At 43.2% G+C, this 21,417-nt stretch overlaps 1 protein-coding gene and 1 pseudogene across 1 annotated transcript in view; one reads left to right on the top strand and one right to left on the bottom strand.

Annotated features, from left to right (window-relative positions):
* The first annotated feature begins 255 nt into the window (after positions 1–255).
* Positions 256–21,417, top strand: part of Dnah5 (dynein, axonemal, heavy chain 5) — a 317,737-nt gene continuing 296,575 nt past the window's right edge. Inside the window, exon 1 of the mRNA XM_039103563.2 lies at positions 256–413. Coding sequence (XP_038959491.1) covers positions 402–413 — 12 coding nt within the window. The 5' untranslated portion in view covers positions 256–401. The remainder of the gene's footprint in view (positions 414–21,417) is intronic.
* On the bottom strand, positions 15,292–15,701 carry LOC108349970 (60S ribosomal protein L27 pseudogene; annotated as a pseudogene).

Below are 21,417 nucleotides of genomic sequence, written 5' to 3' on the forward strand. Positions count from 1 at the left end.
GCTAGAAGCACTTAAAATTTCCTCATTTAAACAAATTCCAACTATGTGGGTTTGGCTATACATGAGGCTGGATATAACGTTAATGAGAGTTCTAAGAGAAATCTGATGGCTGTCAAGAAATGGCCTTGGTTTTGACTTCTGCTCCTCAGTGCAGAGCCTTTTGTCCTAGAGCAGAAGCCCTGAATGGGAATGTGCTCTGCTTTGGCAGGCAGGAGGAGGGAGCTGGTCCAGGAGGAGCATTGCTTGTCGTCATGGCAACCCCGGGAGCCCCAAACAGCCCTGTACACCGGACAACAGGCAGCCTGAGGCGTCCATAGAGGAAGGCTGTGACTGGGGACCACAGAGGAAGGGTCTTTGCACCTGGTCGTGGGCACTGCACAGAGTCCCGGGAGCGCCGCGTCATGGACAAACTGGTACTGTGCACGTTTTGTGCACGCTTGACTCTCTCGCCCAGACAACCTAGGGCTCCTGGCTCCGAGGGTGGCGGTGGAAGTGAGGAGGTCTGACAGGCTTTGGGACTTGAGAGTACTTTCATGGACCTTTTATGGCAAGAGCTACCTTTTTTTCCCCCTTCCGTAGGCAGCCCAGGACAGACAACTCTGCGTATTGGGGCATTAAATGTAAACTTTGGCGGGGGAGGGGGCATCAGGGATCCCCTCTTCCCCACCCAGTATTTCCGTCCTATCTTTACCCGGCTTATTCTCACTGCTAAATGGCCGCTGATGGTCAGAGCCTTACACTCAAGAAGCACAGTTGTCCTGCAGCTCCCACAACGAGCATCACAGATATCCAGGTGTGGCAAAGGTCGCTTTTGGGTCGAGTTTGTTGGCTGTTACCAGCTCTCGCTAGTCCTTTGTGTTTGGGCAAAAGCAAATGTTTAGTTCCCTTGGAGAGAGAGGGTAGGGCTCTGGTAGGGCTCGGTAGGATTAGGGTTAGGGTTAAGGTTAGGTTGGGTTAAGAATAAAAGCCCCACTGGGCGGTTTCCTAACCTTTGTAGAGCAGGCAAGAGGCAGAGGGCAAGAATTGCAAGCAAACCAGCTCTCTTTTCTTTTGGTTTTACTCCTTTTAAATCGTAGGTCATTTATTGTTTTTCTTTGTAGCTTTGTGAATGCAGGCAGGCAAGAACTCTCCCGGTGAACTGCACCCCAGCCCTATGCCTTTCTCTCAGTGACCATTTTTGAGTAATAGAAAAATCTGGATGAATTGTATGAGGCTTCAAGGAAGATTGCGTGTGTGTGTGTGTGTGTGTGTGTGTGTGTGTGTGTGTGTGTGTGTGTGTGCTTATTATATATGTCTCATGTAACCCTACCATATATAGCTACATTACTATGAAAATCTATGTTAATCAATAAGATATGTGGTTTGTTACGGTTTAAGAAATGTGAATGCATACTTAATGAGGAATGTTGTATATCTAAGTTCACCTCCTTTGGCCTTTTCATCTTTTTAAAATTCTTGATTTGTCCCCCGACCCCAACTCCCCTATTCATTTTAGTTGACAAAATTGTACATATTTATCAGGCCCAAAAGTAAGGTAAGCACTCTATCCCTGAGCTACAGGCCCAGACTAACAGGAAACATCGGAATAGTAACTGTTGTGGAGCAGCTAAGGGAAGCTAAGTGAAGGTCACAGCTGCTCACAAGAGTATCTTTTCTTGGTTAAGAGAACAAAAAGTCTGATTCCACCTGCTTTCCTGAAGACAACGCATTGTTACAAACTCTAGTGATTATCGTGCAGAACAGATGTCTTAACCTTTCCACTATGTCTAATTGGAATTCTCTACCCTCCCCTTGACATTTCTCCAAATTCTGGTAGGCTCCCTGCCTCCAGAGGACTCTACCCATTCAACATTCTTAGTGTCTGCCTGTGAAATTACACAGAATTTCTCTGTAAATATTTAATACCGTGTTTAAAAGCTGCTGCTTTGTATTGCGAGTGTCTTATTGTGGGAGGCATGTTAATATTGTTTTTGTCTAATTTTATATATAATAAATGCCTGGTGTTTCTAATAAGTCTGTTTCAGCGAAAGTGAATGCTTGGTTGATTGTGATCTTCTCAATGACCCTTCAATTTTCATTGTCTGTCAAAGGAAATAGAGACCCTGGAGTGGTAAGCGAGGTGAACACTGGAAAACAAATGACTCTTAATTTAAATCCTCATGCTATAGATCACAAATGCTTTCCAAGTGTTATCTTGTAAGGATGCTTGGCACACCTGCTATCTTCATGTTGGGCTCTTCTGCATTGATAATTGCTTGCTTCATAATTTCACTGCTGTATGATTTGCCTCTAATTTCTCTCTTGGTGTGAATCTGTTGAAGCTCGAGGATTTAAAACGATCAGGTGTGCTATTTTAGTTTTGGGTGGTGCTTGGGATTTAATCAAGGGCCTCGCACATTCTAGAACTCTTACGACTGAGCTACATGGCCAACCCTGGGGTTTTGTTGCTTGGTTTTGTTTTTGTTCTTTGGAGGTCTTACTGTGTATCTCAGGCTGCCCTCGGACTCTTTTTCCTGCTTTCTCAACCTTCAGATATGAACCTCCATGCACCCCAAATGTTTCTTGTTCAACTTCAAAAGCACAACAAAAAAGATATCTTGATAAATTCCTTTTTTACATATCAAGTTTTTTCCTTCAGACCCCAAAACATTGTTGAAAATTATGTTTATGGGCTGGTAAGAAGGTTTGGTGGGTGAAGACACTACTGTGCCTGAAGACCCGAACTTCAATTTTTCAGGACTTACATGGCAGAAGAAGAGAATCGATTTCTGAAAGTTCTCCTTTGACCACCACATATGACCTCCACATATGCATGAATGGAGTAAACGAAAACAAACAAACAAATACATGTAATAAAGAAGTTAAATGTATCTTTACAAGTTAACGAGTGAAAAAAGTTTTTAAAGAGATACATTTCTATGAGTATATGTAGAGGACAGAATTAAAAGCACACTACAAAGTATTGAGATTATCTCCCGCTAGTAACTTAAAGCAGGATTTTAATTTTTTTCTTTATTTAAAAACTTAAATTGCCAGGTGAAATGGTTTATGCCTTTAATCCCTGTATTCAGGAGGCAGAGACAGGCGGATCTATAAGAGTTTGAGGCCTTCTTGGTCTACATAGTTCTCGGGCAGCCAGCACTCTGTAGAGAAACCCTGTCGGTTTGTTTTATTTTGTAATAAATTCATGTATATACAGTTTTGTGTCTAGAGAAAGTACAGAAAACAATGTTTCTGTAATCTGCATTTCCTAATTGGTGTTTAGGAAAGGAGGCAAAAAGGGCTTAGGTTTTTGGCCAGTTTGGGCTGCTGCTGCTGCTTCTTCTTCTTCTTCTTCTTCTTCTTCTTCTTCTTCTTCTTCTTCTTCTTCTTCTTCTTCTTCTTCTTCTTCTTCTTCTTCTTCTTCTTCTTCTTCTTCTTTTCTTCTTCTTCTTCTTCTTCTTCTTCTTCTTCTTCTTCTTCTTCTTCTTCTTCTTCTTCTTCTTCTTCTCCTTCTCCTTCTCCTTCTCCTTCTCCTTCTCCTTCTCCTTCTCCTTCTCCTTCTCCTTCTCCTTCTTCTTCTTCTTCTTCTTCTTCTTCTTCTTCTTCTTCTTCTTCTTCTTCTTCAATATTTATTTACTTTATGTATGTGAGTACACTGTTGCTGTCTTCAGACACACCAGAAAAGGGCATCTGATCCCATTACAGATGGTTGTGAGCCACTGTGTGGTTGCTGGGCGTTGAACTCAGGACCTCTGGAAGAGCAGTCAGCATTCTTAATCGCTGAGCCTCTCACCAGCCCTTGGACTACATCTTAAAAAACAAAGCAAATAATCAGACTGTCCCTTCTAGAAACTTACATGGCATGTGAGTATCCTGTGGTAAACATGCGATGGGTCACATCTTCGCAAATACTGTCTGCAATTCTTTGTCTCCCGGCTACGCAAGCAGCTCCTAGTTTACATAAGTAGTAGGTGGGAAATGTTTGCAGGTCAGTGTGAAGAACATGGAGGGAGAAACAAAAGCAGGACTCAGTTGCTTTGTTACCCACGCTGCACCATGAAGGGCTCAGTTTCGTTGCTTTTGTGGCTGCACAGCATCATTCCCTCCATGCTGCTCAGTGTTAGCATTGACCCTAAGCCGAGGTTGACAGGGACAAGATTTTGGCAGCCCAGTATCATCAATACTGCAGAAGGTGTGTTTCTGTGGTTACAGACACCGAAGTAAAAATATAATGCACACAGTGTCGTGTTGCTGAAAACTGATCTCATAGAACTTAACCTTCCCCAAGGAGGGCAGCAGTACTCTTGTCTCCCTCATATCTGGGTAATGGAATTCTTGAAGCCGGCCTCAGAGAGAAGATCCTGCAAACATGGCTATTTTGAAGAAGCGCATCTTGGCTGCTTTCAGCCTCCAGGCGGAAGCTCACCTGTTACATTTTCCCATTTTGTCATGCTTAGCTCTTGCCTGGCTCCGGGCCACCAACGGAGTATATTTAGACCTCTATGCTGTTTGCATTTGGCCTTCAACAAACAGGTAAAAAAAAAAAAAAAAAAAAAGGAGTGGAAGAACTCTAGGTTACTTTATTTAGGAATACAATCCGGCGGCTGAACTTGAGCGTAAATCATCTGCCGAGGCTATTTTTATCTCCAGGATTGCTTCACCTCCAGGGAACCAGCCGGGAGAGCTCCTGTGGCCCCTTTTGTCTGCTCCAACCAGGGCAGGCCCGTCCTCCAGCCCCGCCCCACCTGTGCTGTGAAGGGCACAGAGTTGACTGAGCGCTTGTTTTCTTTTGCTTTCACTTCTCTCTAGAGAAAATACTTAGAAAGTGAGGGTGGAACAGGGAAGGTATTAACTACACTTGAGCACTTCGGTTCAATTTAGCAAACACTTGTTAAGTGCCTACTGTGTTTAAGGTACAACAGGCTCACTCTGGAGAAGAGTGCTTCTCTCCTTCATTTTCTTTCCCCCCTCCCTTCTGTTTTAGTAATTTCTCCATTCCTTTCTCCCTTTCTCTTTTTCTCCCCTCCCTTCCTCCTTCCCTCCCTCCTTTCCCTTCCTTCCCTCCTTTCCCTCCTTTCCCTTCCTTCCCTTCTTTCCCTTCCCTCCCCTCCCTTCAACTCCTTTCCCCTCCCTTCCCCTCCCTTCCCCTCCCTCCACCTCTCTCCTCTCCCTTCCCTCCCCTCCACCTCCCTCCTCTCCCTTCCTCTTCTTCTCCTCCCTTCCCCTCCCTCCACCTCCCTTCCCCTCCCTCCTCCACTCTGTCCTCCTTTCCTTCTCCTTTTGCTTTTGTCATCTTATTTTTCCTCTTTCCCGTTCTCTCTCCTTCCTTCATTTCATTGCCTCTCTTTCCTCTTTCCCTTCATACAGATTAAGTGCTTTCTCTGTGTGTGTGCAGGATTACTTTGCATTCACACATATTGGCTGGGATGGGTGGGGCGGGATGTCTTTCCTCTATCAGTCTCCATCTTATATTTTGTGACTGGGTTTCTCAAGGAACCAGTGGCTCAGTGATGGTTCACGTAGGCAGGCTGGGCTGAGAGCCTCTAGGCTCTTGCTGTCTCTTCCTGCTGCTGGATTTGGGTTTATAGGTGTGAGCCTCTGCACTTCAGTTTTCCACTGGTACCGGGGGTCTGAATTCTCGTCCCTAGCTTGCACAGCCAGCACTTTCCCCACTGACACATGTCTGCAGCCTACACGTGTTCTTATAAGCCCTTTCCTTAAATTTCCTTCATGGCTCTGGCACTCCTCGTGCTCACTAGGAAATTAGTGACATTTTACTTCATTTTCCTTTCAAATAAATAAGGAGCAGTTATGGACCCACTTGCTGTTTGTGACTGACTTACAGTGAGACAGTCTTCAGGAGGTGGGGTTTGAATGGTGTGGTACTTGTCACACCCTGTGTGAGGCATCTGTGCAGAGTTAATATTCTACATTGGCTTAACAGTGAAAGCTGGAGCTGAGAGCTACCCCAGCCTGGTAACAGTGTTGTGATGAAATTCTCACAGGGCAGCATCTCTGCCCTGAGGTCAGACATGAAGGCTCAGCTCTTTTGAAGCAGCTTCCAGGCAGGGCCAATAGGGTGAGACTCTGGAACGTGTGCCGAGTCTTCTGATAGCATCTACCACAGGGTATGGTCCTGGGCTTTTGGAACAAAATGAAAATTTTTCCTCTTGGAAACATGTGGGCTTAGTGGGTCATTTCTGAACATCCTGTTATGGACTGGGATGCATTGATGATATAGGGTATCCCACTGTCTGTTCACTTACAAATACAAAACAAGGCCTACCTCTGAGAAAGAAACTATTCTTGACTGGATAGTCTTCTCCCAGAGGGCCAACTAGGAACTGCACAGGGACTAGTGATCACCACAGGACAGACAGCGGCCTTTGTGTGCTAGGCTTACAGTGGTGAGGATAGCTCTGAGGACAGGGCCAGCAGTGGATCAGAGGCAGAGGGCAGAGCAGTCCAGCCAGAAGACATGGCCCCATGAGGAGCTGAGGCACAGAGGAGACAAGAGGAGGGTCCTCTGGAGGGAGGCAGCAGGGGAAGCTGCAGCAGTGGCTAAGGATCTGACAGGGCTTCAAAAAACATCAGTGAAAGGGAGGGAAGGATGCCAAGTCCTGCACTCAGCAGTGCTTTCTACTTAGAACAAAGACGTCAGTCAGTACGGTAGCCAACAAGGCAGGTGCTGATGAGGCTGCAGCTCAGATCCTCCTTGTGTGTTCCAGACCCCCTCACTCCTCTCCCCACACTCAGGCTGAAGTCCGACTTCCCAGTCCTCTGGTACTTCAGGATGCAACTGTATTTGGACATGGTGTCGTTTTTTAAAAAAAGAATCAAATGAGGCTGTAAGTGTGAGCCCCTGGTCTTATCTGATTGTTCACCTTTGTAAACAGAGATAATCAGAACATGGGCACACATAGACTGAGAGAAGGATTGACCACATGAGGTCCTAGTGTGAAAGTAGTCATCTGTATGCCAAGGGGAGAGGCCTCAAATAAGTCGCCCTGCACACACCTTTGATCTTTCGGTTTCAGGTCTTTAAAACCATGAGAAGATTAGCTTCTATATTATATAACTCACGGCACCTTTTTTTTTTTTTTTTTTTTTTTTTTTTTTTTTTTGTAGGCAAGGGGATGAAAAATTGCTGTGTTGAAAAAGTTAGCTGAAGCCAAACTGTTATTTGGTGATAAAGAGCCCCTGGGGTAGGGCTCCCTCATGTTGCTTGGATCTCAGAATAGCTCTGTGGTTTATCACCCTCAGCCTTTTCTCCCCTCTGCCCTCTCTGTATTTGGCAATAAAGGCCTTTAATTAGCTTGCTCAGAGCTCACCAGAGTAAGCTGCCTGTCACTGGTCTCTCCTTTGTCTTCTGTGTGGCCTGGCGTTCCTCAGGGTCCTCCATTCTTCCCTTATAGATAAGGATAGCTGGGTTGGGATAGCTAGCCCAGACTGGTAGACAGCAGCAGATATTCAAACAGATGGTAAGGCAGGAATATTAGGGGTATTTCTGTGCAGGGGTTACAGCTCTGCAAGTAGAGACTTAGCATACACAAGGGCTCAGTCCCAAGTTTCCCCCGTCCCCAAGAAAGAGAGTATTTACTCTAAAATAAAAGCAACCCGTGTTCTAGAAAGCTGGAGGGTACACTGGTAATCCTCAAGACATAGTGGATCAAACACAAACTCGGTGACTTAAGCATGGCAGTTGTCTTATTGCGTCTTGTTACTGCATGCTAGCCGGGTGGTCTTGGCTCGGGCGGGAGTCTACCACGTAGCTCCTGGAGGCTGAAGTATCTGGGCTTAGCAGCTCAGTCTTCCCACCATCCATATAGCATTATGCAGTGTCTTTGCATGCGTTGGGCTCCTTACAGCAGGGTGGCTTCAGGCGGGGGCAGCTCTCAAGGTGGTTGAAAGCTACAAGAAATGATCTGCAGAGGATGGTGGCAGCTGAGTCACTTTTGTGACTTGGCCATGAAAGTTACTTTCTGGTGTATCCTATTAGTCAAAGCGGTGGCAGACCCCCCCCCCCCCCCCCGTCTTAGTCACTGTTCTATTGCTGTGAAGAGACACCATGGCCGACTGAGGAAACTGTTACACAAGAGAAAAAGCATTGAGCTAGCTTACAGTTTCGTTATCATCATGGTGGGAAGCAGACAGTAATGGCTCTGGAGAGATTTACATGAGATCTACAGACAACAGAGAGGGGGGTTGGTGGTGGGGGTGGCGAGGTGGGGGGTGGGTGGTGGAAGTGGAGCATGGCTTGGGCTTTTGAAAGCTCCAAGCCTACTCTCAGCAACAGATCTCCAACAAGGTCCCACCTCCCGAACCTTGTCAAACAGTTGATTAGCTGGAGATGAAGCATGCAAACCTAGGAGACTATGGGAGTCAATCTTACTCCAGAACCACGATGGAACTTTCAAGCAGGGCTCGGTGGCAGTTTGCCTTCCAGCCTGGTTTGCTTCCGGCTTTCATCTGTGGTATATTCCAGGTCTCATTCACCAAGCCTGAACTTTTTTTTCCCCTCCCATTGACCCGTTTTGTTTTACTTGAGTACCCCATTGTTGTAAAAGATCCCTTCCCTATAAGTTTATGGGTACGTCAGCCACATAAGGTCTCCTCTTTCCTGTTTGCCCTTCTGGTCCCACACAGGCAATCCATTGGACGCTTTGTTTTATTTGTGATAATTTACCAATTCCTATAAATTGTGTGCAAACCTTCCGAAGTGTCCAATCTGGAATCTAAGACTTTTGGGAACAGAACATCAGCTCCTGTATCTGCCAACCCTTCTATGTCTGCACCATTCATTTGTAACCTGAATATGGGTCTCTGATCATTGACTGTGGTTTGCCAGAACACACATTTTCCAGTACTCCCAAAAGCACTGCCCTTTTTTACTGGAGCAGCCTTGCCCTTAATGTAAAGAAACACTACCAGTTGAGCAATTTTACCCCCTGCATCAATTTTCCTCTTCTTTTTCACATATGTCCTAATTTTCATTTCTTCCTTGCTATCCCCATCTACTATACCTGATGCACAATGAATTCTCGAGAAATTAATTTACTTCTTCCCAAGATTATTCCCACTGTCCCTGAAGATAAGGGATCATACATATCAGTGGTTAACTTATAACATTCAACTTTTAGGGGTAATGTAAGAGGGTATCTATGGCCAGATCCAAAGCTGTACTTCTTTCTGTGGCATGCATAAGATCAGAAATACCTCATTTTGATTTTCTTGTCTGTTCAACACCTCCTGCTTGACCAAAGCAAAATGGCTCCTATTGGTTTGTTTGAGTCCTTGAGCTGACAGGTCCCTCTCTTTGTTTCCCCATGGCAAGAGGTTATCCCATATGTCTCTCTTGGACTACATCCATTGACCAATGTTTGCCCTTTCTACAGTGTCTATAATACCCTGGAAGCCTTTGTGGCTCATATCAACCAGAACCTGCCTGTTCCTGCCTATGATTACTGTATTCTCTAGAGTCAATGTGCCTGTTATTTTGAGCTCTGAATCTTTTAACCTTACAATTTCTTTGGAAATGACCAAATTCACCCCAATTAAAATATCGAGCATTTTGGTTTTTTTGATATTTCTAGATATAATTTGCGCTATGATGTTGGCATTATACTCCTGAGGACCAATATCAGTTGTTCCTTACCCATTCATCTTTAGGGGCCCCCATATTTTCAATGGTTTGATTGTTCTCTTATATTCAGTGTTTGCATTTTCAAAGGCCAGTATTTCTCTATCTCTGGCTGTTTCTATTTACAGCTGAACTTAGCCTCTGTAAGAATTCTGTGGAGCCTTCTCTAGAACCATGTATTATTTTAGTAAAGGAGGTGGGATTTTTTTCCCAGGTTCTTCAACTAAACCCCAAATTCTTAAAGCAGCAACATGACATTGTTCAAGTACACCATCATCAGGTTGGATTTGTTCTTATAAGTTAGCATAATGCCCTTCACTAAACAGCTGGTCTTTAATAACATTCATTACCCTTGCTAAATTACACTGCGTTAGTTTTGTGGCTTTGTGTCTCCACCACAACAACCACTGTAACTGTTCTCCAGCTTCTAATACAGCTGATACCAATCCCTTCCAATCTTGTGGAATAACCCTATGTTGTGTAGCCCAGTTATTTAGCATTGCTTTGACAAAGGAAGAACAAACTGTATATTACAGTAGCCTCTTTAAAATGTTTTATATCTAACATTTCTATTGGTCACCAGATCAATTTATCATAAGCCTGTCCACCATCATTAGCAGGCATGTGTTGTACAAAGACTGGGAAGGCTGAAGGTGCCTGTGAAGGCCCAAGCAAATTCTCTGGTGGTTTACCTGGCTGTATACTAACCTGTTGTATCTGTGTCATTTTCTGTTCTTTCAGGTCCCTATATGCAGGGCTGGGAGGCAGTTTGCCTTCCAGCCTAGTTTTTCTGCTGGTGTCATTCACCAAGCCTAAACTTTTTTCTCCTCCCACCGTACCCCACCTCAATGGGAGGGATATGTGGGATGAGATGAGTTTGGGGGGGGTCTTTGTAACCCCAAAGTCACAGAATGAGTGTGGGAACAGAGAACGTGGCTTTGTCTTTGTCACTAGGGTTAGCAGTCATCTCTTGTATGAGCTTTACTTGCTACTCATCCTTACCCGGTCTCTTGGTTAGGGCTCTCTTCCTGTGAAGAGACACTATGACCAGGGCAACTCTTATAAAGGAAAACATTTAATTGGGCCTGGCTTACAGTTCAGAGGCCTACTGCATTATCATTGCGGCGGGAAGCATGGCAGCATGCAGGCAGACATGGTGCTGAAGAAGCAACAGAGAGTCCTACCTCCAGATCAACAGACATCAGGAAGTGTAAATCACACTAGTCCTGGCATTTGAGTCTTCACAGCCCAGCTTCTAGTGATACAACTCCTTCAACAAAACCATACCTATTCCAACAAAGCTACACTTCCTAATAGTGCCACTCCCTATGTGTCTATTGGAGCCATTTTTTACTCAAACCTCCACACCGAGCAGTGTTGCTCACAGTAAGGGAGCACTGTAAGTATTCAAGTCAGTAGGCATGATGATCACAAAAAGCTTGCTTTTTACCAAATAATATGGACAGAAATTCTGATCACTGCTACCACCTAACATTTTTGGGGGATGGGGTGGAGATTGATGATCACGAGGGAGAGAGGCTTTAGAATTTCATGCATAATCTTACCATTTTCTTTAGATGTATAGTCTGTGGATTAAAAGAGGCAATTTGCAGAACCAGATGAGTTAGATTAACACACTGTTATTAAGACAAAAGAAGGAACTGTGTGGGAAATGTGCTCCTGTATTGGATTGCTCTTACAAGGGCTGTGGCCATGCTATAGTCAGTGAAATACACCTTCATGTTTGCAAGCACCCAGCTGCTATACCGGCTGCAAATTTTATTTTGAAAATGATCTTATTTATCAAAACAGACATCTATGGGCTAAAGAGATGGCTCAGTAGTTAAGAATGCTTGATGCTTTTACAAGGATGGAGTTCCGTTTCCAGCACCCAGCAGCTCACAACCACCTCAAATTCTAGCCCCAAGAGATCTGACACACTATTCAGATGTCCACAGGTATGTTTACATACATATATATATATATATATATATATATATATATATATATACCTATAAGAGACAAACATACATGAAAAACTCCAAACCAGGCATTTATTGCTTACTTTTTAGTTATTATCACATTTCTCTCTCTTGAGAAGGGATCTCATGTAACCCAGGCTAGTCCTGAACTTACCATATAGCTGACGATGACTTTGAACTATTGATTTCTCTACTTCTACTTCCCAAGTTCTGGGCTTACAAGGGGTGTGTGTGTGTGTGTGTGTGTGTGTGTATGTGTGTGTGTATGTGTGTGTGTGTGTGTGTGTGTGTATGTGTGTGTGTGTGTGTGTGTGTGTGTGTGTGTATGAGCTCTTTTTATTTTTTGCATTCTTTTTTTGAGGCAAGTTATCATTACATAGCATAGGCTAGCCTTATCTCAGTGACCCTGTGGCCTCTATCCTTATACTACTAGTAGTGTAGATTTGTACCTCATGCCTGACATATGTTTTGTGATTTATAACAGTTTTATTCTAAACACAACTCAGTAACACTTGCTCTTTGGTTCATGTGGCATTTTCTTTTTGTGAGCATGCAAATTAATCACTAATTTTCATCTCTAGTAAGTTTGTGCATTTTGAAGGATTATATTAAGAATCCAAACATAGAATACATTAAACAAATAATAAGAGGACATGTTGGAAACATGATGATAATTTAATTGTCATGTAAGTGAAAAACAAGAGAGTCGGAAGCAGAGGATATTGGCAGCTGCTGGAGGAGGGAGCTGGAGAAGAGGAAGAGAAGTCACCTTTAGAGGCCGAGGTCAGGCAGACAGGAAGGTTCAGCTAGCTAATCCGTGAGAAGCTGAATTTAGGATGTCTAGGAAGTTTCATGGAAGAGTGTGAGAACGCTCAGAGTGTCCGGACAGACTGAAGATTGAGGCTAGGGAAATAGAAACAGGAAAGGGAGCAGAGTGGTTGTTTGAGTTAGAACTCAGGAATTGCGGCTTAGTCATGAACATCCAGAGCAAGGACATCAGGGAGACGCTTCTGTCACGCTAAAGTAAGTTCCTCACGATGTGGGTAATCATTCCTCTCATTTTCTTAGAACAGCTTTTTCTTTAAAGAGTAAATATAAACTCTTCTGTCTGTCTGATCAACATCATACGTTTTAGCTGCAATGAACAATTTTTTTTCACTCTATAAAAGTAAACACTCAAACAATCGCTAATGTAGATTTACTTGTAGGAGTAATATCTCGATGATAAGCGTGGTTAACAAAACACTAATAGTTAAACCCGTATCCTTTTGGCCAGATAAACCAAGCACATGTGCTTGATGTCTTTACCGCCTTGAAATCAAATTCAGTCAAATTGCTTCTGTTTTCCAACTTCCAGTGTTATCAGCTTTAAAGTATGTGCATATGTTTAATTTTTAACTTTATAAACATAAAAAATATATCAGCCAAGAAAATCCTTAAGCCCTGCAATATTTTAAATCTGTACATGTCAGAAGATAAATTTACACACCCACCTGCACTGAGCAAAGAAATTAAAACTCACCTCAGTATGTAGGTGTGGCGTGGGTTCATCGCTTACTTGCTGTTGGGTTTGATATTACCAGATGTCTCTGAAGGGCCAAGTGGGTGGCAAGCCTGCTTTACATGGGCATACTTGGCAGTCTGTTTCTTCTGATGTTACCACACTGATGCCATCCATTTGAGTTACACAGTATCTTTAAGAAGTTACCTAATCAGAGAAAGGTATTGTTGAGTTACACAGTATCTCTAAGAAGTTACCTAATCAGGGAAAGGAATTGTTGAGTTACACAGTATCTTTGAGAAGTTACCTAATCAGGGAAAGGTATCTTTATTAGTTTTCTAAAGCTACAATAATAAAGTACCACAAATTATGTACCTTTGATTGACAGGAATCTATACTCCCATAATTCTGAGAAGTCAGAAATGAAGGCATCAGCAAAAGACACACATTTTCTGGGAGCTTATTCTGTGTTTTTTCCTGGCTTCCAGTAGCCCTATGCAGAGGCTGCACACCTTGCTTTCTGTTCTGGTGGCTTCCCGTGTTGGTAGGATGGTAGCTGCATCGTTACAGTCACGTGACTATCTTCTTCCCCTGTGTCTTCTCATCTTTATCCCTCCGTGCATGTCCTTCTACATCTTTTCATTTTATGACATCAGTTATATTAGACTTGATCCCACCCTGATAAATTTATGACAATGTAGTTAGTCTGCAAGAGGAATTTTCCAAATAAGATAACCTCCAATCCTGGGCTTTAGGAATTCAATATATTTTTTTGAGGTAATAAATTCAACCCATAAGAATAGTATAACTCATAAACTTCTTAGCAATAATTTCCTCCTTTGTATTTTGTTTGGTTTTAAAATATGTTAGGAATTATTTTTAACATGAAAACCAATAGCCACAAAGCTGGCCCAGTGGTGCATACCTTCAATTCCAGTACTCAAGAGGCCAGCCTTGCCCACAAAACTGGGCATGGTGGCACATGCCTGGAATCTAAGCCCATGAAGTCAGCTCTACCCACTAGCTGTCGTATCAGAACCAACCAGGTATTCTTTTTTATACTATCATCTCATAAACCTGCTACAAATCTCCAGTTTTTCATGTGTATAGTGTAACTATTATCGCACTCATAAGACAGTCGAACCGATCGACAGTAAATATGAAATGCAAAGCCCTAAATCAATATTATTCCCTTTCCCAATTCGGAATGGGCAGGCTCTAAGTTGGATTCACAGTGGTGCTTGGGGTTCTGGGAGACTCCAGGCAGTGTGCTCGTGGGCACATGCTTTTGCACAGGAACGCTGCTTACTAGCTTGCTCATCATGACTTGCTCAGGTTGCTTTCTAATACGATCCAGGACCACCAGCCAAGGGATAGCCCTACCCACAATGCACTGGGCTCTCCCCCATCAACTACTAGTTCAGAAAATGCCTTACAGGTTTGCCTGCAGCCTGATCTTATGGAGGCATTTCTTTTCTTTTCTTTTCTTTTTTTTTTTTTTTTTTGGAGCTGGGGACTGAACCCAGGGCCTTGCGCTTGCTAGGCAAGCGCTCTACCACTGAGCTAAATCCCCAACCCCCATTTTTTTAAGTTGAAGTTTCCTCCTCTCAGATGATGTTAGCTGGTGTTGATATAAAAAATATTCAGCACATAGACTAATTTTTTAATTATATAATTTTTTGTGGACTTCATATGTTTATATAATGAACCATGATGGTATTCTCTTCCCATTTCCCTCATAACTTTTGTATTTCTTCAACATATACCCTCAAAACATCCTGTCTTCTTTCTTTTCAGATTTGTTTTTATCACTCTTAATTGTGCATGCATGCGTGTGTGTGTGTGTGTGTGTGTGTGTGTGTGTGTGCCATGAGCAGAATTATCTGAGTGTTAGGAACTGAGCTTAGTTCCTCTACAGACCAGTGTGTCCTGTTAACTGCTGTGCCATCCCTTTAGCCCTTCCTTTTCCTATTATAATTTATCAAATTCAGTTACTGCTGTTCATATACACATGGGTATGGATCCACTCACTGGATCCTGGGAAACTTACCAGTGACTATATTTTCTAAGAAGAATGCGTCTCCCTCCTCTAACAGTTATCTGCTGTCGATAACTCTTTAGTGATGAATAGCCCTGGAGAGCATTGCCCCCCTTTTTAATGTTTAATGAAGAAAACAAAAATATATCTAAAAGTGAAGCTTCTGGAAAAAATATTTGTTCTTCCCTGTCTTGTATCACTCCTCAGACTTGACCTTGGACTCCTGCCTGGCCTTGTGTTTCAACACTGGGTCTCTGAACACACCCTTCTTGACAACAGTTTTGTCCAAGGCGATATCCACAGATTACCTTTGAGCATGAGGTGGTTGTAGTCATAAACTTTCACAAAGGACTTGGTCTTGGTTCTATTGGCAATTTTCTTCTTGCCCATGGCAGCTGTCACTTTTTGGAGATAATGGTCAATTCCAGCCACCAGGGCATGGCTGTGAGGGTGGTCTGAGGTGCCGTCATCGATGCATTTCATGATGATGGCCTTGTGTCTAGAGTAGCATCCAACCAGGACCAGCACCACTTTCTAGGGTTTCCTGAACTCTCCCATTTTGACAGCAAGTACCTGGCTTTCAGCAGAAAAAAACACACCTGCCCCTTCTATGCTAGACATTTGATTAGCTAGATCTTGTGTAGGTCTTGTGCTGGTAACCAGGTAACCACAGACACTGTGAGTTCATAAATGCGATAGCCATTTTGAAAGATTGGTTTTTAAGTAGTTTATGGGCAACTCTTTTAGTCATTAGATGTGAGAGGAGCAGAAAATTGGATTCTCATTGATCAAAATTCGAAATCTACTTTAAGTTTATTCTTACAATTTTAAAAATAATTCATATTTATATTTTGTGTGTAGGTATGTACACAAGGCAGGCACATGTGGGGGTCAGAAGAGAATTTTTGATTCCTTGGAACTTGAGTTACCAAAACTAGTCCTCTGCAAGAACAGTATGTGCTCTTAAGCCCGGAGACTTCTCCTAGCACCAAGCCTACTCCTGATAATGTAACTACACCATGATAGACATGCTGCTTCAGTCTGTCTGGTCCCCAAAGCTCATGCACTGGAAACTTGGTCTCCAGTCGGGGAGTGCTAAGATGGTGCAGCCACTGAGAGGTGGGATCTACAGAAACATAAACATGAGTGACTGAGTGCAAGCCCCAGTGCCCCTGTGACAATTGGGCATGAATCTTAACCTTAGTGCTAAGCAGGCAGAGCTGAATGATTCTTTCACCAGACAGTCTAGCCCAACTCAGTAGGAAATTCTGTCTCAAACAAACAAACAAACAAACAAACAAACAAACAAACAAACATCAGTAGAACAATTGAGCAACCCAGCAAACCCAGCCTCTGTCCTCTACACACACGTGCAAGCATGCATGTACCTACACCCTTACACATGCCTGCCCTTATACAAATACAAAAAAAAACCAAAACAAAACAAAAATTAAAGAAATGCATGATGGGTTTTGAAAAGGCTCAGCCTTCTCACTGGGAATACCACCATGCTAATCTTTACTGAAAACTGTAAGTAAGTTAAAACCAGCTCAGCCCAAAATGCCCACAGTTATCAGGGCATGAACACATGGGAGGGACCAGTGTGTGAAGAAGCCTCAAACTGGTCTCTGTCGGAGACAGTGGGTCATGTCTGTGAAGCTTCATGCCTGTAAGCTCCTGTCTGTGGTCCTCTCTGGCCTTCATGGATCACGGATCTCTGCTGCCCCTGTGTGATGGACAGCTGCTGCTGAAGGCGAATTGTGGCAGAGAACCCAAGCAGCTGTTCTCACTGACCCTAAGCAAAGCAAGCAGCCAGCCAGCCATGTGACAGAAGAACACTGATAGGCAAACATAGTAATGGCAGCAGATAGACAATTAGGTGAGCAGCCACGTTTGAATGCTGCCCTGCAGCAGGAAGAGGTGGACAGGAGGCTCTCAGACCGAGGCCTGCCATCGTCAGCCAAGTGTAGTTTCCTTGCCCATTTAAAGCATCTGCATAGGAAATCCTGTCCACCTGTGGTATGACTCCTTGACAATTAGTTAGATCACTTTGCTTTTCCTGTGATGTCTGGGTTGGTCATATGTAGCTGCTGCGCCAGTGGTTAGCCATCCTTTTTTAGCATTAGAGATGTGCAACCAGTCATGTATAACAGGGTTTGAATGTTTTTTATGTGTCCTTCATGTTGTGACTGTTTCACTAAGGTCTCATTGTAAGTCTTCTGTAATCCATTTTTTTTTTTTGGTTTATTACAGAAGGATGCTGGGACTTGTTACAAAATGTCAATGTCACTGATGCTTTGAAAGGCAATATTTATTTTGGGAGAAAGTCATCCTTGGGTGTGCAGGAGATCTTGGGTATGTAACTAGATGTAATAGGAGCTGAGAGATAGCATGACAAAAGAAGAATGGCTTCCTGAAGTTTTTTGGGGTTGGGCAGTGGTGGCTGAATGGTAGGAAGCTAGCGGAGGAATGTGGGCACAGGATAGGAAGGGCAGTTTGGGCTTAGTGCGTGAATGATGAGAGACACAGGGGAGGATCCTCTAGGGCAGAGGTGAGCAGGAGGCAGCTTGAGAGTGGGGACATGAATCTCACTTGGACATTGTCTTCTCCCTTTGAACTTCTGAGGAGATACCTCCCTTCCCAGGCCTTTGTCATTTTTGTGAGATTTTGGCAATGGGCTATATTGTGTGCCGAAAATCCCAGATGAAACACATGAAGGCTAGAGAAGCGCTTGAGCCTCTCGGTCTTCAGGATCTGCTCTTGCTCTTGCTTTGCACGGGACTAATGTGGCCCTCAAGAGGTTCAGAAGGAGAAGCATAGGGCTGACCCGAGTTCAGGTATTTTGTGGAGCATGACTGCATGCAGCAAGGCAGATCACAGAGTCACTCAGGAAGAACTCTGTCTTCATATTCATGTCTCTGCTCCTCATGGGTTGTTTCCTGAAGATGGTCTACAGGATTCGCTTTGTGTTCTTCAACTCCCTGGGAAAACACCTGTTTGTGCCCATCTCAGTGGTCAGCATCCTGGGCAAATAAAATTCTCCACAACACAATTCCTTCATGACTCTAAATGCTATGCAATCTGTATTTGGTTATATTTACCATCGATAATACAGGTGCCAGAGTATTGATTTTTCTTTTTGCTCAGAGAATTGATTTCAGAGCCTTTGTGTATACACAAAGCCTTTTAGCCCAGGCTTGCACAGACTAAGATAGTTAAAAGTGAAAAACCACCCAGTCAATTCATTTATCTTGAAAATATGTTCCACCTGCTTAAAGAGAAAATTTAGAGCATAATAAAGACACCGGGTATTTAACTCCTTTCCTAACGTGTGTTGGCATCTGCCTCATGATCACCCTTGTTCATTAACTTCATGATGGTTTTTAGAATCTAATTTTATCCTAGCTGGAATCCTGCATTTCTCGTGTAAAGCTAAGCATGCACACACAAGGCTCACTTGGTAAGAAGGGGTGCTACACGTCCCCTGGAGGACATTCATCATGCTCTCTCTGGGTTGGTGACATCCTATTGCCTGGCCATTGAATTGCAGAAATGCTTTTAGGTCGCTAATGGATAACAGAAATAGATTTCCACTTCTCAAAAAAAGGAGCTTTGGTGTTTCTGGGGCTAATTAAAGTACCTGGAAGAGTAAGTGGGTCAATGCCTAGCCATCTCCATAGTCTACTGGTTTGGAATGGAGGAAACTATTAAGCTTTGAGGTGGGGCTTTTAATTATGTCTTGGTAACTACACAGGTGTACAACCAGTGACTTAATGGATTAAATCTTATTATAAAGATTTTTAAAAAGGTTAATAAAGTATTCTCACTTTCTTGACCTCCTATTAGTCTTTGGAAAGGATGATATTTCAGAGAGTGGATGCAGTTCCTTCTCAGGTCTTCATGCCAAATGTTGCATCTGTCTTGCTCCATTATAGGAAATATTCTGGAAAGGAATGTGTTCTTGCGATGGGCTTTCTTTCTTTGAGTATATTTGTATATATGCATGTGTATGTGTATATGTGTATGTATATATATGTATATATGTGTATGTGTGTATGTGTATATGTGTATGTGTGTATATGTATATACGTGTATGTGTGTATGTGTATATGTGTATGTGTGTATATGTATATATGTGTATGTGTATATGTGTATGTGTATATGTGTATGTGTGTATATGTATATATGTGTATATGTGTATGCGTGTATATGTATATATGTGTATGTGTATATGTGTGTGTTATATATATGTTATGAATGTGTATATGTGTATGTGTACATATGTATGTGTGTGTGCATGTGTGTGTGAGGGCTGTAAATGTATTTGTGTGTTGATATTCATGTGAGTGTGTGTGTGTGTGTGTGTGTGTGTGTGAAAAGCCGACCTTGAACTCCATGTTCCTATTGGTGAATACTTATCTGCATTAACCCTCTTGTATTTAAGTTGTGCTTTATGGGTGACAAGCTGATCTTAAGTATCTTGTAGCAAGCAATAGGAAACTCTTGGGCCAAGAGAGAAGAGATACATCATCTATATTCCATATTTTCTTTGGAAGAATTCATGGTGGACCTAAAGAGTATGTATAGGTTGTATTGAATTTTATAATAAGCACTTTCTATTGAATTCTAGACCCTTGTGATAGTAGTATCCTGTGTGGGCAAGGATTACTTCAGACATAGAAAAGAAATAGACCAGGTACACTAGGGCCAGGGTGGCACCATGGTGTCACAGCAGAGGTAGTATTGATGCTGAAGAGAGGAAAGAGATTCATAACTGTTGAGAGATGGGATCCCCTCCTACACACACACACACACACACACACACACACACACACACACACACACACACAATGGGCTGTCTAGGCTAGCCCCAATGAGAGAAGATACACCTAGTTTTGCAGCAACTTGATATGCCAAGGTTGGTTGATATCCATGGGAGGCCTCTCCTTTTCTGAAGAAAAAGAGAGGAGTAGTAGATGGGGGAGCAGAGGTGGGGGAAGAAGAGAGAGGAAACTGCAGTTGGGATGTAAAGTAAGTAAATAAATAAAAAATAAAAATAAAAAGTTAAAAAATGAAATGATCCTTTATGTATGAATGCAAGAAGGATGTAGCTCACTGATAGTGTGATTGTCTAACATATGTGAGACCCTGGGGGAATGCCCAGTGTGGTAGTTTAAATAATATGATGGGATCATATATTCGAATGCCAAGTCACCAGGAGTGGAACTCTTTGAAAGGATTAGAAGGATTTGGAGGTATGGCCTTGTTGGAAGAAGTGTGTCCTGGAAAGCCCATGCCCGACTCAGTCTCTCTCCCTGCAGACCAGGATGTAGCTCTCAGCTACTTCTCTAGCATCATGCCTGCCATGTCTGCTACTATGAGCCCTGCCATGATAAATAATGGACTAATCCTCTGAAACTGAAGGCAAGCCCTCAACTAAATGCTTTCTCTTAACAAGAGTTGCTGTGGACATGTTATCTCTTTATAGCAATAGAATAGTGACAAAGACACTCAGCAAGACACACACACACACACACACACACACACACACACACACACACACACGGCAAACCAAACCCTCAACAAAAATCAAACAATAACAAGGGACTCCATGTTGAGACTGGGCCATGTGCACCCTGGCTCTCTCAATAAGCCTATAGCTATCCCCTTGAGCATAGAATGGAGGACAGTGTGAAGGCTTTGCCTTCAGACTGACCCTTCATGTCGGCTGCATGATCTACAGACAGACGTTTTTTTCAAGTTGTGGGTTTTCCTCTCTGTAAGGTGGGGTCCAGCTGCAATGCCAGGTAGCTGTGGGGCTCCAAGAAGATGAAGCAGGCATTTTCCCTGGCACATCACGCTTGTTGAGTCAGAGTTACTGCCCCTCCCCCCTATTCTGAGGCCCACCAGGCCTGAGGAAACTTTGTTCATCTCTTGAGCTAATGGGACAAGTGTTCTCAAGATCAGTGCTCTACGGCACAATGTTTCTTAGGAGTCAGAGTGCTGCAGGCCGCATGTTTGTGTCTTCTACACATTAATTGGATTAAAACCCTAGCCCCCAGAGTAATGGTATTAGCGGGTGGGGTCTTTGACTAGAGATAAGTCATGAGGACTGAGTCCTCATGGATGGGATCCTGTCCTTTTAACAGAGAGCTCTCATAGCATTGCTTATGAGCAAGGAAATGGTGTGGCTTTTTAGCCTCTAGAGCTATGAGACATGTGATTTTTGTTTATAAGATACCAGTCTATGGTGATAATTTATAGTGTCTTACGG

The sequence above is a fragment of the Rattus norvegicus genome, chromosome 2 (assembly GCF_036323735.1).
Source record: "Rattus norvegicus strain BN/NHsdMcwi chromosome 2, GRCr8, whole genome shotgun sequence".
NCBI classification, from domain to species: Eukaryota; Metazoa; Chordata; class Mammalia; order Rodentia; family Muridae; genus Rattus; species Rattus norvegicus.